This window comes from Suricata suricatta, chromosome X, assembly GCF_006229205.1.
Source record: "Suricata suricatta isolate VVHF042 chromosome X, meerkat_22Aug2017_6uvM2_HiC, whole genome shotgun sequence".
Lineage (NCBI taxonomy): Eukaryota > Metazoa > Chordata > Mammalia > Carnivora > Herpestidae > Suricata > Suricata suricatta.
The window spans coordinates 82885008-82901389 of record NC_043717.1 but is presented as its reverse complement, the minus strand read 5'-3'; the positions used below and the strand labels follow the sequence as shown (position 1 = coordinate 82901389).

Genomic DNA, 16382 nt, shown 5'->3' with positions numbered 1-16382 from the left:
GAAGAGTTCCTAAGGCATATACAGCAAAAATCAATGTTTATAAAGCAAACAAACACTCATGTGAACACCGCCAAGTTAAGAAATAAAGCATTGGTGGGGCACCTGGGTGGCTCGGTCGGTTGAGCGCCGACTTCAGCTCAGGTCATAATCTCACAGGTTGTGAGTTCAAGCCCCACGTTGGGATCTGTGCTGATGGCTCAGAGCCTGGCGACTGCTTCTGATTCTGTGTCTCTCTCTCTCTTTCTGCCCCTTTCCTGCTCAGGCTATGCCTCTTTCTCTCAAAAATAAATAAACTTAAAAAAATTTTTAAGAAAAGAATGAAAGCATTGGTATTTATTGTCTATGGCATGGTATATAGTGCCTTATGATGCATTTGGTACTTACTCCTTGGCTTTTAGTGCATATATGGCTAATCTCCCCAGTCAGTTCCCTGAGAACAGAAATTATACCTTATATTTTTTATTTAAAAATTTTTAATGTTTTTATTTTGGGGGGGCAAAAGAGTGGGAGACACAGAATCCAAAACAGCCTCCAGGCTCTGAGCTGTCAGCACAGAGCCGGACATGGGGCTCGAGCCCACGAATCATGAGATCTTGAGCTGAAGTCAGATGCTTAATCGACTGAACCATCCAGATGCCCCCAATTGAAAAACAATTTTTAATGTTATTTTATTTTTCAAGAGACAGAGTGTGAGCAGGGAAGGGGCAGAGAGAGAGAGAAAGACACAGAATCCTAAGCAGGTTCCAGGCTCCAAGCTGTCAGCACGGAGCCAGACGCGGGGCTCAAACCCATGAACTGAGAAATCATCACCTGAGCCAAAGTCAGATGCTGAACTGGCTGAGCCACCCACGTGCTCCCCTCCAAAATTTTTTAACGTTTATGTATTTTTGAAAGAGAGGGAGAGAGAGAGAGAGAGAGAAAGAGAGAGAGAGAGAGAGAGAGAGAGAGGGAGGAAGAGAGCACAAGTGGGGGAGGGGCAGAGAGAGTGGGAGACACAGGATCTGAAGCAGGCTCCAGGCTCTGAGCTGTCAGCACAGAACCCAATGCGGGGCTTGAACTCACGAATCGTGAGATCATGACCTGAGCGGAAGTTGCACACTTAGCCGACTGAGAATGGGTGTCCGCTTTGAATGCTGACTTTGTTCCCTCCATCCAAACTCCACTCTCCTGTCACTGACGCCATCATTTCTTGCTGTAACAGTGTTTTGATTCCCAAGTCCTTAACTGCAGTCATCACTCCTTCCTCCAATGGTTTCCCCAAGCTGGTGCTGGAGTGACCTTCCAAAATTCGCAGATCCGTTCATATCACTCCCTTGCTCAAAACCATTCAGTGGCCCCTCACCCTCTGAGGGACAGTTTATTTAACCAGGTCAGGTGGCACAGCATTGGGATGCCCTGGTGTCCTTTCCAGAGTGCCACGAAATAATTGATACATTAAATCGTGCCGTATGAAATGAAACACCTTTCAAAAGAATACTTCTGCTAGCAGAAAATACGTCTACCTTATGTGTGCGCAATATGAAATCATTGCCACAAGTACAGATATCCATGAAAAAAATAAACTGTTGAATTAAGCATGATCGATCCTGGGATTGTCTTTTTAATATTCATTTGCTTCTCCTTCATTCATTTCGCCGCCTGCTAGCTGATAAGCAAGAGCATCTGTCAAAAATTGAGGAAATATTTAAGGCTAAAAAAAGTTAAAATAGAGGCATTTCTAGCCATTATCTGATTTTATTTTTTCCCCCCACTGTAAGCATCTGGCCCATTCGTGATGGGCATGTTTCCAGACTGGGGAGGCATTGTCCCTGGAGAGCACCACTGGAGAATTCCTACTCAGAAGCATGAAATCTAAGCTCTTTGGCATGACCAACGAGATGCTTCCAGATTAGACCCCATCTTATCTTCCAGCCTCATTTATAGCCACTGCCCTCCCCACCTCTATCTCCCCAAGGTCTTGCTCCTGAGTGATGGTATCACTGATTACGTCCCTGGTTGGCAAGCTATCTGGCACCTGGCCTGGGAGCTCCCTAGGGTCGTGGTGGGTATTCTTGTGGGGATTCTTGCCATGTTTTTCTTGAGTTCTCTTGGTGCTTAGCACAGTGGCTGAGTGCAACGGGGGCTTGTGCATATTTGTGGAAGGAACGAGTAAAATTGCAATGGAAGCAAAGTTTATTTTCAGAACCTTCCAGCTCCCTGCACGTTTTTTGGCACCCGTTCTCCAACCCAGTGCAGTAGGTGCCCTCATGCTGTCCATGTAGAAATCCACCAGGATCCGCCAACATGGCTAGGGTCAAGGCTTCAAGCTTTCCTCTCGATATCCTGCCACACCTTACCAGCCTGGCGCCCCATCCCACCATGGGCCAGATTTCAGAAGAACCAGCAGTTCTCATACTTCAGCGTTGAGTTCAAACACAGATTGCTGGAGCCCAGCCCTCTCTAGGTTCTGATTCAGTGGGTCTTGGGTGGGGGCTGCAAATTTGCAGTTCTACCGACTTCCCAGGTGACGCTGCTAGACAAAGACCACATTTTGAGAAGCCCTGGGATAAATTAATGTAAAACCAGGGGTGGCGGGTAATAATGCACAAAGGAATCTTTAGTTCATCCTGACTGAACCCCTTAACTGAGTTTCTGATTCTCTCAGCACTATCTGGATTAGTTTAATCCCAGATCATTTTCCTCCTGCCTTGCCCTTGCCCTCCTCCTCCAACTTTCTGATCTTTTCAGATGGTTCTCTAGCTCCTTTGCTTTAGCCCAACACGGCTTCCCTTCTCTTTCTCCTTTCATAAAGCCACTAATTTAGGACAAATGCTTTCCTGAGCTGCTAGCTCCATTTCATGGCCCTCTTCCCCTCGCCTTCAGTCTTAGCACCCCGCCCCCACTGCATCCCAGCAGCCTGAATGACCTTTCTAAAGCTTGGCTCCAATTAGGGTCCACTCCTATCTAGCAGGGATAGCCATTTCCCCTCGCTGGGAGTCTGGTTCCACAAACACAATTAGCATGCAAATGACAGTCACCTGCTGGCCCTGGGAAGTCGCTGCACATTCCAGCTTCCTCAAGGACAGTGGAAACACTGAAAACACCACATTTAAATACTTCCGGTCATTCATTCACTCAACGAACATTGATTGAGCACCTGCCAGGCACTGTCCTGGGCCCGAGGGATCCCGCCAGGACACACAGCCCATGAGCATGTGTTCACGGCAGGGCCCGAGAGTCCACAACGCCTCTTCCAGAATGAAAGGTTGGGCGACTCCAACCCAGTGAGTTTCAAGACCTCTTTGTTGAAATGAGCATGACAAGCCACACGTCTGTTATCAAGGGCTGTATTGGGTGAGGCAAGGTGTGTACAGCTGGGAACACTGTGAGCCGAGACCTCTCTGCACATACACACACCCACACCGACACACAGCATCGGCATACACAGCTTCATACACACACCAACACACACTGAAAATACACTTCGGCACAAGCACAGACAACACAAGAATACACACACGGGCAGACACACGCCAACAACCACAAACACAGGAGTAAGCATATGCCAACACACGCACATTGACAGATACGGAAACACACAGATAGCTGACACACGCGCTGAGGTGTACAGATGCACACCTACTCACTCACACATCGATACCGACCCACATCCCATGGAAACGCCCAGGCCCCCAGCAAAAGCTTGCAGCTGCAGGTGGCGGACCTGAAAGGGACCAAAGGACGGCAGGACACTAATGACACACTCAGTTCCAGTTTTCGAGGTCCAGAGTTTTGGAGGAGGAGGCCTCGAGGTTCTGAGGGTCCTGAGGGATAGCTTGGCGAAGTGGGTCACATGGGCAGGGCACCAAGGATTTTGAGCTAAGGTAGCCCCTCGAGGGGCTGAGATGGACTGAGCTGTGGTCAGCATGGAGCGCGTTGCCGGAGGGCTGAACGCTGGGGAGCAGGCAGGATTCCCAGAAAGCCCCCCTCCACCAGGCTGTTCTTCTGGTTGGCAACGCCCGCTCTCACCTCTGGCTTCCAGATGCGCGCCTCTCATCCCGCCACCACCCAAGACCCATGTCCAGATCATTTAGTGATCTCGGGGCCCTGCTCCAGCCACCACACCCCAGCCTTCGCCAGGGAAAACCTATCTCCCTCCCAGACTCCCAGCGGGAAGCGCCGGTCTCCTCGGACTCCCCGCCCCCATCCGGTCTGGGCCCAGCCTTGCAGCGGTTCCTCATATACAGCGCCGGTCCCGAGTTTCGCTGCCACTCCAACCCAGGGCCTGGCACCACCCCCAGGCCCTGCTCCAGCACCCTGGAAGGCCTGGGAGACAACAGCCGCCCCTCCTCCTTGCCATCACCAGCCGCCCTGAGGCAGCGCGCTGTCTACTGAACTCCTCGGTCCTGGTTCCTGATTGTGCCAGGCTCTTGTCCTTTGGTCTCTCCTGGATTTCTAGCGCAATGACGGGCGCACAGTGGGCGCTCCCAATACTTGGCTCGTCAGGACTGTCCCGACTGCTACCCTCTCATTGTGTGTCTTTCTTCTGTACCCGCCCCTCCCCCCACCCAAATCTCCTGCTCCCTTGTTCAGGAAATGCTTCATCTGGCGCTTCCTGGATGCCCGACCCAGAACTAGGCGCTGGGGATACATTTTGCGGAGTCTGGGTTCACGTTGCACATAGAGGGAGCTCCCTGAGTCAGTGTGAGAAGCACTGTCCCGGCAGGTGGAAGCAAATGCCGGGGAGACTCGTCATGTGGCCACCCCATTTCTCTGCCTTCCCTCCTTCTCCGCAGGCCTGGGCTTCTGCATCGGGTCCCCTCTCTTTCTCTCTCCCTAGTTCCTGTTTTTCTCCCTTCCTCCCTCCTGCCTCCCCCTCAGCCGCTCTGGCTTTTGGGGCGCTGCGGGGCCATCTCACCTGTCCCATCCCGGCCACCTCGCTGTCCCGGCTTTTGCCCACGGGCCGGCCTCCCCCTGCAGTCCCTGGTTCCACTCGAGGGTCTGGGTGCCTCTCCGCGACCAGGGTACCAACCCTATTGAGAGGGGTGGAGTGTCCCGCCGCTAAGGCCTCGGGCACGCTAAGTGTGCCAGGGTTCGCTAGTCCCAGGCAGCTAGCAAGGGGCCACTCCCGGGAAGGGGGAGGGGGACGCGGCGGGGGGGTGGGGTTCAGGGCCGGAGAGGCGGAGGAGTGCCGAGGGCAAGGGAGGGGAAAAGGAAAGCAGGCTGGCACAGCCTCTGCCTTCGGAGGTTTTCACTGCGCACAGCGGCAGCCTTCTCCCGGGCTGAGCGAAGGTGAAGGGGAAATACGGGCGGGACAGAGCCACCGGAGGCCGCTCCGCGTCACTCCCACTATCCGGCTCAACCGAGTCGGGAGGGTCTTCGCCCCCAAGCCCCTCCTCTGAGACTCGCCGGCGCGGCCCGAGTACTAGAAGCGGGTGGCGGTCTGAGCCCCCGCTCACACGCTGAGCGTCTAGGGCTTGGTGGCGAGAGGAGGCGTGGGGTCCGTCAGTATTAAGTACCCAACAGTGGTGAGCTCGGCTCCACGAAATTATAGTCCGCAGCATCGTAGGCTTGGAAACCCCAGGGCAGAAGGGGACCTCGAGTCCGCTGGTCCCAGACTCCGCACATCACAGCTCAGTTGCGGGGCCGCAGTGCGGCTCCTCCCGCTCATCTGCCCCCTTTCTCAGCTCCACTGTGGAGCCGCAGGTGCCGCAGCTGCCCCCCACCCTCCGGCCCCAGCAGCGCTCCAAGGCCATGGTGGGGGCAGTGGGAGGAGGTGTGGTGGAGCCCCGAGTCCCCAGCCGTAGGCGCTCTCTTCGGAGCACCCGGAGATCTCGGAGGACAGGAAGAGGGGGTACGGGGGACGGGGAGGAGGGAGGGGACGACTGCAGAGCTCGGCCGCCGAGCGGTGCATGGGAGGGGGAGGGGCGGGGGCTCCCTCCCAGCCACCGGGGTCTGGGGACTCTAGGATGTAAGGCGAGAGCAGGGGGGGTGTGACAATTCAGCAGAGGTCGGGACGTACCACGGAGCCCAGTGGCGGGGGGGCAGAGGACGCGGGCTTCGAGGGGAGCCCCCGCCCCCCTTCGCAAAGGCCTACGACCGAGGTTGCAGGGCGAACTGGAACGGGGCTCGCCGCAGGGGGAGGTGGCACTTGAAATCCGCCCCCTCCCCGTACCCTACTTCCGAAGGGGTGGGCCCGACAGGGAAGGTTGGGGTTGGAGCAACGGCGCGGGGGCCCCTCCCTTGCACCTCCCCCCACCGGACTTGGTCGCGCCCGAAGTGTAACACTTTCTCTTTGTCGGAGGAGCTCCGCTGTTTCTTGCGCTGTAGCTTCGGTGGCGGCGGCACCCGGCAGCCCTGGCGGACGCAGGAGCGATGGCAGCGACCGATATAGCTCGCCAGGTGGTGAGTGCGGGGCTGGGGTGCTGTGAGGTCGGGAATGTCCCTGGAGACCCGACCGCCGCCGCCGCGGCGAGGAGGGCAGCGGGCGGCATCCAGGAGCCGAGGCTCGGCGGGACTTCTGCTCCCGGGGTCGGCGGCCCTCTCTCCCGGCCGCTCCCCGAAAACGGTGGCGCAGGGCGGGCGGGGTCCCGGAGGAGCCGGCGGGCCGGCGGCCGAACTTGCGTCTTGCCCGCGAGCTGCGGTACGCGCCGCCGCCTCCCTCGCTGCGGCCGCCGGGGCGTTGTCGAATGAATGGCCCCGCGAGCTGCCGAGCCTTTGGGGTCCCTGGCAACTCCCCCGGCCCCGGCCTTGCTTCCTCCGGCCGCCGGGCCGCGCCCCGGAGCCCAGCCGCCCGCCGGGACCGGGCCTCCGCTGGGAGAGGGGCGCGGGGCTGGAGCGAGCCCGGGGCAGGAGGCGGTGAGTGGTGAGGGGGGCGGGGAGGTGACTGGCCGGGGTCGGGTTTCTCCATATGCATTACATATGTGACTGCGTCTGTGTGTGTGTTTCACCGTGTGCGTGTGAGTGCACGCGCGCGCACTCGTGCCTCCTGGGCGGGCGGCGGCGCCCGGGGTGTCTGTGACCTTAGCTGAGGCCGCCCGTTTGTCTGCGTGCGCTCACCTCCCTGCCGTGTGTCCCTACTCCTTGGTGCTGTTTGCCTCTGGGTCCCATTTGTGCGTGCCGGTGTGTGTGTGTGTGTGTGTGTGTGTGTGTGTGTGTGTGTGTGTGTGTGTGTGTGTGTGCAGTTCCCTGGCCTGTAGGTGGCTGGCTTCGTAATTTGGCATGTTTCTGGCTACCTGACCCGGTTTGTGCGGGCCGCTGGGTGTCTGTCTGGATATTCCGTGTTGGGTGTAACTGGGCTTGGATGCTAAAACCTATGGAGCCGCCTTCTTTCTATGAGGACTCGGGAAAATAAGTGTGAGGCTTGTAAAAGCGGTGCTGTCTCTCCTTTTGTTGGCAGCAGACTCTGGAAAAAAAAAAATCTTTTAAAGAACTGAAGTTTCCAGCCTGGGATGTTCAGAGAAATCATACTGAAGAGACCTGAGGCTCTATGATTGTTTGTTTTTTATTTATTTTGTTATTATTTTCTTTAGACCAGAAGTTTGGTTGTAAAGGGAGGGGCTGATTCCATTTGGGGGACAACCTAGCCTTTCTTTTCATCCATGGGCATCTGAGGTTTTGAGAAGCCCACAATTACAGTCACTCTTTGGTGAGGAAGGACAGTGAAGTAGAGGTAGGTGAAATCCCATCCCATCAAATGCTACTTGATGAAAATCTCCGAACCCCCCCGCCCCTCCCACACACACAAAAGTTTTTAAACCCTGGGGCTTACTTATTTAGGGAAATAGTTCATGCACTGCACTTCCAGTGCAGGAAAAAAAAAGCCTCTGGGTATTTGGGCCATTGAAATTGATTCGCTTTCAAAATCTGCATCCAGAATCTGATAGTCTTTTCTTTACAGGATATATACAAATTCATGACACCCTCTGGCCCCTGTTTGTAAGGGCAGGGTGACTTCTTTAGGACCACCCCAACCCCTGTAGACCTCAGCTCCCAGCTCTTTATACTGATGTAGAAGGCCCAGTAGAGAGGAGACAGTGCTCTGTGATCATGGAATCTGAGAGAATCCTCTTCGCTCTAAGATGGACACTGTAATATTTATTGCTGTGGCCTTTTGAGGGTTCTCAGAGCGCTTTTCTGCTCCCTGTTACCTGCATTTTAGAGACGGCATGGTTTAAGCAGAAGGATTGTTCTCCTGGATTACACTGGCTCCATCTTTAGTGACCAAAAGGATGCTAATGATTTTTCTTGTCAGCTAATTAATTTGCATCGACCTGTCCATGCTCTGCCACCAGTCCCCCTCGCCTGGATTAGGATTGCAGGACAGATGTTGTAAAGGGGAACCCGGAGGTCCCTTTTGTTCTGTGGATAGGGGCTCAGGGTGCTTTAGGGCCATTTGGTTTGCTTTGCATGGTTCCCCTTTGCTCTGGCTGGCCTTGCCCATACTGCATGATGAAGAACATAATTGTACGCCAGATTCTGAAGCTGAAAGAGCAGCCCAAGCACTTGAGACCTTGTTATCGGGTTTCTGGGAAAACTGACGTCACTCTCCCTGCCCCCTCCCCCAGTCTGTAAAGCTCTTGTTTTTTGTGTCAGTTGTCTCTCTGCCCTCCTTTATGTCTGCAAGAAGTTGTAATTCACCAGGGGAAGATGAAATTAACTCAGGAGACCTTGGAAGCCTGATGGCGCTTGGTTTCTTCCAAGGAATATGTAGGCAGGTTTGGGAGGAGAAGTCTGGAGGATAGACCTAGCTTGGGAGTTCTTTTGAATGAACTCTGGGACACGGTGCCTTGCAAACATTGATCTGGGGTGTGTGTTTGTGTGTGTGTGTGTGTGTGTTGTTGAGGGTCACCATGGCTAGTGAGTTAACATCATTAGTGACCTAAAACAGGCCATAGAGTTGTTGGATTGGACCCTTATTTGGGCATGCGTGCAGCTTGGAAGTTCAGCTCTTGCATACACAATACAGCCCGATCCCGGCTGAGTGGACAGCACAGAGATCCTGCAGGATAAAACTCTTTCTCCACTGTGTCCACAGATGTTTATTTTTGACTGATCAGTGTCCAGCACCACTGCTGGCCCCGGACAACTGTACAAAAAAAAAGTAGTAGACAAAGTTCCTGGCTTTTAAGCTTATGGTCTAGTTGGAGAGACCAATTGTGGGTGCTGTGAAATAGAGAACTATCGAAGATTCTTGGGATATCCCTACTTCCAACTCCGGCCTGTGAGGTGGCTTGGGCTGTTATTAATATATACTTTTTAAAAAGTTTATTTATTTATTTTGAGAGAGAGAGAGCATGCGTGGGAGGGAGAGAGAGAGAGAGAGAGAGAGAGAGAGAGAGAGAGAGAGAATCTCAAGCAGGCTCCATGCTCTCAGCGCAGAGCCTGATGCAGGGCTCGAACTCACGAACTGTGGTATCATGACCTGAGCTGAAACCAAGAGTTGGACGCTTAACCAACTGAGCCACCCAGGCACCACAGTATATACTCTTTGAGGTCATATGACTGGTCTTTCTCCCTAATGAAAGATCTTGCAGGGCTAACTCTGCCTTACCCGGAGCTAGTCTGGGGCAGGCGACTTAGGGCAACTGCATTCTGATCTTCGCTATCAAATGGCACTTACCCTTGATTTCTCTTGAAGCTCCAGATTCAGCCTGATCTACCACTTCACACTAAAAGTAATATTATACCCCAAGCAGGGAGAGCAAAACCCCAATATGTACCCAGACCTCCACCGAGGATACAGCACAGAAGAAAATTTACATGGCCCCAGTTATAACAAGTTATTGAATCTATGTCAAGGGTATATGGGTGATCACTGTATTATTTTTCTGCCTTTTCAAAAGAAAAAGTCAGGCAGGGGTGGTGAATGAGCATGTCTTCCTCTCCCACCCTCCCCCCCCCCCCCCCCCCCCCCGCCACCGAATGCATACAGCCCCTTCCCCTCAGGGAGTTTACAGTCTAGTAATGGAGGCGGACTTAAATAACTGTATGATTATCACTGTGATCAGTGCTGCACAGCCAAGCTGCTGCAAGAATTCATTACAAATGGACCTAATCCAGCCGTGAACGGGGGGTGGGGGGGTGGGGGCGGTGGGTGACTGGAAAGGCTTCCTGAGGGCTTCAGCTAAGAAAAGGGTAGGTGTGAAGATGGGTGAGCTCTCACTCTGCTCCCCTTCTCATTTGTTAATTCACACGCTTCTATTCTCATTCATTCCTTCCTTCAACACGTGTTGCTTGAGCACCAACTGCCAGGTCCTGTGCCAGGTGCTGGGGATATGGTGGTGCCGAGGCACACAGGACGGTGGCCTTCTGAAAGCTTCCAGATGACAGGCAGGAATCAGTCCCATTTCCTTTCATTTCCTAAATCCTGGAAATGTTGAGTGTTAGCGGTGTTCTTATTACAAAACTGCATTACAGCTGAGTGATTTGTCTGTATAGCATAATGAGATTTTGATCTGCAGTCATGTGCATAGCATTTACCTTATGGAGTCTCTGCTGTAAATTTTCTGTTAATTGCTGGCGTTGTTACCCAGCATGGCTCCTCCCTTTGTGTGCTGTAAGGGAACAAACCTGTAGCATTAGTCTGAACAAAACTAATTAGGAAGATAAGCCCCCTGGAAAAAGGTATTCCACAACTAAATAGGACTGATTTCTGGACTTGCCTGGGTTTCTGGATGATCAGAGCCACAGTTTCACATTAACAGGAAGGATTGAGAAGGGCTTTTAAGTCACATGTACTTTAAGACCACATTGAAGAAAGAGAAAGAGAAAAGGGAGAAAGAGAATACCATGGATAAGTGTAACACGTTGCCTTCAACGATCTCTAGATGCTTCTGTCTGTATTTCATTTTCCCCAACGGCTTCCTGGACAAGTATTCCTGTTTTCTTCATTTATGGGTAAGGGAGACCAAGTGACTTAGTCCCAAGTGCTATCACTGGTCCGTGGATGAAACAATGAAACACATACCAGATGACACGGATTCATTAAAAAAAAAAAAAAAGCCAAACCTGCCCTTTTCGTGATGTTTCTAAGCAATGAAAGTCCTGCCAGACCCCAACATCCCCCTCTTTGCCCTGCCTTCCCCCCCCCCCCCGCCAGCACACTCAGAGGGTCAGAGAAGAATCTATCGGGTTCTTTGAGGACTCTGGGATGTTAAAAAGATCCTCAGCTTAAATCCCAGATCGCACAGTCATGGGTTACGTGTGGGTTTTCTTTCTTTTTTTCCTTCTTCCCATATTGCTTTAAATAAAAATCTTGGAGCCACCAGCCGTATAATGATGGATTATTTTAAGTAACAACTTGGGGGGGGGTGCAGAATAAATTAGAAACACAGACCCTTCCTCCTTGGTTTGGCAGGAGGAGGCTTTTGCTGCCGGGATTTGAAACCGTGGGTTTCTCGGCTGCCTGCACAGAGGAAGGAGGCCACATGCTCGGGAGGGTGAGAAATCATGTTATCCTCTCGTTCTGTGTCTCCCCATTAGAGGCGGCCATCTGCTGAATCAGGCCGGGCGCTCTCAGCTCGCCGTGGACTTGGGTCATCCGTTCCATTCACTTAGAGGTGATTGGGGAAGAGATTTGTGAGCCTTCACAGGGACAGGACTCAGGGCTCTGGCCAGTTTCTCCTGCCAGGGCCCCCTCGGACCTTTATTGAAGGCCCCGGGGTGGGTAGCAGGAGCAGAACCCCACTTTGGCAACCTTGATGAGGTGTGAGGTAGTGTTAGGTTTCCTGTCCCAGCAGAGGCCCCCACCCCCACTCTGAACACCGGTGCGGAGGCAGGAACTGGGTTTTTTCAGATCCACTTTAAATGAGACCAGATGGAGGCAGAGGCAAATTCAGGCTCCCTAGAGGACAGTTGGGCATTCATCCAGAGCCTTGTGAGTAAACCTTTTTTCTTTTTCTTTTTCTTTTCCTTTCCCTTTTTCTTTCTCCCTCCCTCTCTCTCTGTCTCTCTGTCTCTGTCTGTCTCTCTCTCTCTCTCTTTTTTAGCAGATTGGAGATAACAGTGACCAGGAACACCTAGAAAACTGTTTTAAGAGCCTGGCTTGAAGGGAGTCTGTCTGGCTTTTGTGGGAAAGGCTGACCCACCCTGAGCAGGGGTCGCCCCTGGGCCTGAGGTGGAGCTGTTTCACCTTGAATCTGACCACTTGTGGCCAGATGGCCCTGGACCTGAGGCATAGGCCTGGAGTCAGAAGAGAGGGAAAGGGTGGAGGGGAACTCAGAAGAGGAGGACCAGCCACCACCCCCCTACCCCACCATGGCTTCCGCTGCCAAAGTTGCCTTCTGTGGGTGGGAACTACAGGGTTCCAGGTGGTGTTCCACGACCCTTCTGCCTCTGGACTGTCATCAGATCACAAGCCCCGTGCCCTCACATCCCAGCAGTGTAAAGAACCATAGATATCTACTGCGGCGCCTGGGTAGCTCGGTGGGTTAAGTGTCCGACTTTGGCTCAGGTCATGATCTCACATTTCGTGAGTTCAAGACCTGCATCAGGCTCTGTGCTGACAGCTCAGAGCCTAGAGCCTGCTTCAGATTCTGTGTCTCCCTCTCTCTCTGCCCCTCCCCAGCTTGTGTTCAGTCTCTCCCTCACAATAAATAAACATACAAAAAAAAATAGAATGCTATCTACTGCTGCAGTCAGCTTTTCCATTCGAGCATGGCCGTCCGCACGACAGGGCCCCGGAGCCTAGCACCACTTCTCTGCCGCCAAATCACTCTGGGACTCTGGACAAGTCACTTCCTCTCCCCGAGTCTCTGTTTCCCCTTTTGTAAAATGAGCGGGTTGGAGTAGGTGAGCCCCAAGGGCGTTACCAGCTCCAACACTGTACGGTTCTGAGCGTTTCCCGGTCCCCCAGCTCAGTTTCTTTGAGGCTCTTGCCTGCTTCTTTTTCCGAATGCGGCAGCTGACTTTAACCTCCACCTCTTCCCCGGCTTTGACTCCCTGATCTGGGTGGAGAGACAGACTTGTGGAAAAGGCAAGTTTGTGCTGTTAGCTCAGCGGGGTCCCTCTAAGTCGAATAGAAACAACTCTTCAGATAGTCTGTCCAGGTGGGTGTATATTTGCATTGTCTTCTTATAAAGGTACACGACAGCTGAATTTCTGTCTATTGAATCCCATTTGAAATGCGCTAGGAGAGCTGGCCATTTAATGGAATCCTGCTGCGAAGCCTTTTGTAGAATGAAAAGCCACTCAGGAACTGATCTGGTGTATTAAAACCCAGAGTTTCAGCTCCTGGATTTGCCAAAACTGGGCCTCCTTCCTGTATGGTGAGGATGGTTTCCTTTGTGCTTCCCCGGGGGCCCCCTAAGCTGCCCCCCCCGAAGGGCATTGCTAGGGCTCCTAAAGGGGTGCCGCCAGGGCTTGTAGGGCTTATTTCTCCTTGGAAGGGCCTCCACATTTCTCTCTCCCAATTCAGGGCATTGCTACTCGTGTCAGTTTCCTCTTAGCCTGGCTTAGTCAGCACGAGGGAAATCCTGACATGTGGCACACTAGTGGGGTTTTTTTTAACCTCTGGGGACTTATCAGTGCTTTTGGGTGGGTCCTTCTGGCGGATAATCCCATGGCATCCACTCTCTCGGCAGCACTGGAGGGGGGGCAGATGGGGCTCTCATCCACCTGACGGCTTCATCAAGTATTTTAGCTGCATGTTTCAGGATATGTGATTTGACTTCTGGTTCACATGAATCCTTGTAATAATAAGTTATGCTGTATAATAATAAGTTATGTATGTATAATAGTAATGTTATAATAAAGAAAATAATAGGGTTTTATTGTATTATTGCTAAAATAAGTGTTTACATACAATAAAACTGCCCAAAAGCTGAATCCTTAACCGAATTTTCTAATTATCTGTATGTGAAAGCACCTTGTAGCTTCAGATTTTGCCACAGTAGCTGAAGCTAGTCTCCTGCCTAGGAAAGTCTTATAGTAGAATCTTTTTTAGAAAGTAATTTTTAAAATTCTGATTATAAAGGTAAAAGATGTCCCCCCAAAGTCAAATATGCCCTATTGTAGAAAATTTGGGGAACACAGAAGAGCAACCTCATGTCCATTCCCTCCTCCCAAAAGTAACCATCGTCAGGGTGCCGGGGTGGCTCAGTCGGTTGAGGGTTCGGCTTTGGCTCAGGTCAGGATCTCACAGTTCATGGGTTCGAGCCCTGCGTCAGGCTCTGTGCTGACCACTAGCTCAGAGCCTGGAGCCTGCTTCCGATTCTGGGTCTCTTTCTCTGCCCCTCCCCTGTTCATGCTCTGTCTCTCAAAAATAAATAAGTGTAAAACAAAAATTAAAATAAAAAGTAACCATCATCACCGTTCTGGTGTAAAGTTGACCCTTGAACAATGCAGGGGTTAAGGGCACTGACCCCCTGTACAGTCAAAACTCCGTGTATAACCTTGACTCCCCTAAAACTTAACTGCTAACAGCCCTACTGCTGGCTTGATGCCTTACCGAGAACATAAATAGTAAGGTTAACACATACATTGTATGTTGTATGTATTCTATACTTATATTCTTACAATAAGCTAGAGAAAAGAAAATGTTATTAATAACATAGGGGAGAGAAAATACGTTCATGGGACTCTCTTGCATTTATTGAAAAAAATCCACATATAAGTGGGCCCAGGCCCTTCCAACCTGTATTATTCAAGGTCACCTGTATATTCCTCAAGCTTTAAAAAATACATATACACTTTCCCCCCATGATTGGAATGATCCTGTACGAACAGGGTTTTGTTTTGTTTCGTTATTTGCTTGATCATATCTGGTGATCATTTTTCCTTGTCATTAAATATTGTTTTTAATTTTTTAATGTTTATTTATTTTTGAGAGAGAGACAGACAGACAGACAGACAGACAGAGCATGAGTGGGGGAGGGGCAGAGAGAGAGAGAGAGACACACACACAGAATCGGAAGCAGGCTCCAGGCTCTGAACTAGCTGTCAGCACAGAGCCCAACACGGGGCTTGAACCCATGAACTGCGAGATCATGACCTGAGCTGAAATTGGACCCTTGATCGACCTAGCCACCCAGGTGCCCCCTTGTCATGAAATATTCTTAGAAGATATTTCTATCAGCTGCTAATACTCCGTTGTTCATCATTGAACTATTCACTGATTTTGATCATCCTGAAGGTTTGCAGGGGTCTATCAAACATGGGTATTCAGGGCTGGGATGGAGATGGGGAAAAGGGAAGGTGAGAAGGATCAGGCCCACCAGTAAGTGACACGAGAGGCTGTTGGACAGAATCCTATTTCAGTGTGTCTATGGCAAGGTGCAGAGAGGCCAGAGGAGAAAGTTTAGGGTAAGGCCAGTGGTCAGCAGTGAGTCCCAACCTTTTTGTTTTGGTCTCCTCCCTTAGAATGTCAGCTACCGAATTAGCCACCGGAGCTTGAAACGGAGGCTGGAAACTCCATTGATAGAGATGCACCCTCAGTTCCCAAGGGCCTCAAATACTGCTTGCTTCCTATGCCACAAAGGTTGGAAAGGGGGCGGGCCGGGGGGAGGGTAGAAGGGGCCAGGGCTTGCCCACTTGGGTGCTTGTGGGACTCTTTATTTTCAGAAGAACAGCAGTGGGAGAAAGATGCACAGTTGGAACCGCCATAACTCGTTTTTTGTAACGCGAACCTTTGAATATTCAATTAAAAAATGAGATTGGTGTGTCCTCAGGGGAGGAGGCGGAAGAGAAAGAGCGGAGCTTCTGTCTGTGACATGAAATGTGGTATAACGTATTTCAAACCGCAGGTGACTGCAGATGGGGAGAAAACAGGAAATGGAATTGGGGAGGGGCGGGGAGGGGAGGGGGGGGCTCTCTCAATTCGCCGGAGCCTTCTTTTCATTTAGCCTTCCTTTTAGCTCTTCTCAGACTCTGCATCCTAATTCCCCCTGCTGCAAAGCTGAGTGAGAACCCTCTTTTCTTGTACTAAACATGGTTTTAAACGACACAGGGAATGTGTGAACACATTCATGCTGGAAAAGGATCAAACAATACAGAAGCACCCTGAATACCCCCCTGAGGAAGCCCCTATTTCCATCCACACTCGATCCCGGAGGTAGAGACCACCGTGCCAGGTTTGCTGGGTTCCTTTCTGTCCCCTTTCTATGCACTCACACACATTTATGTGCAAATCCACACATATAGGGCTGGTTTTTGCCTATAGGGGTTCCTTACTGTGCTTATTGTACTACGACTTCTTTTTTCTATGTTATAAATATGTCTTGGAGATGTTTGCGTCAGAACATATAGACCCACCACATTCTTCTTTTTTTTTTAATAGTTTATTGTCAAATTGGTTTCCATACAACACCCAGTGCTCTTCCCCACAAGTGCCCTCCACCATCACTTCCACCTCTTTTCCCCCCTCCCCCTTCCCCTTCAACCCTCTGTTCATTTTCAGTATTCAA

General features: G+C 51.5%; 1 protein-coding gene across 8 annotated transcripts in view; it reads left to right on the top strand.

The window, feature by feature from the left end:
* Positions 1–6223: 6223 nt before the first annotated feature.
* Positions 6224–16382, top strand: part of SEPTIN6 (septin 6) — a 64896-nt gene continuing 54737 nt past the window's right edge. For 7 of the 8 annotated variants that reach the window (XM_029929490.1, XM_029929495.1, XM_029929488.1 and 4 more), the window contains exon 1: positions 11784–11857. In XM_029929490.1, the coding sequence (XP_029785350.1) occupies positions 11798–11857 (60 nt within the window). In that variant the 5' untranslated portion in view covers positions 11784–11797. Of the gene's footprint in view, positions 6385–11783; positions 11858–16382 lie in introns of those variants that run through there. The other variant, XM_029929494.1, reaches the window with a different exon arrangement.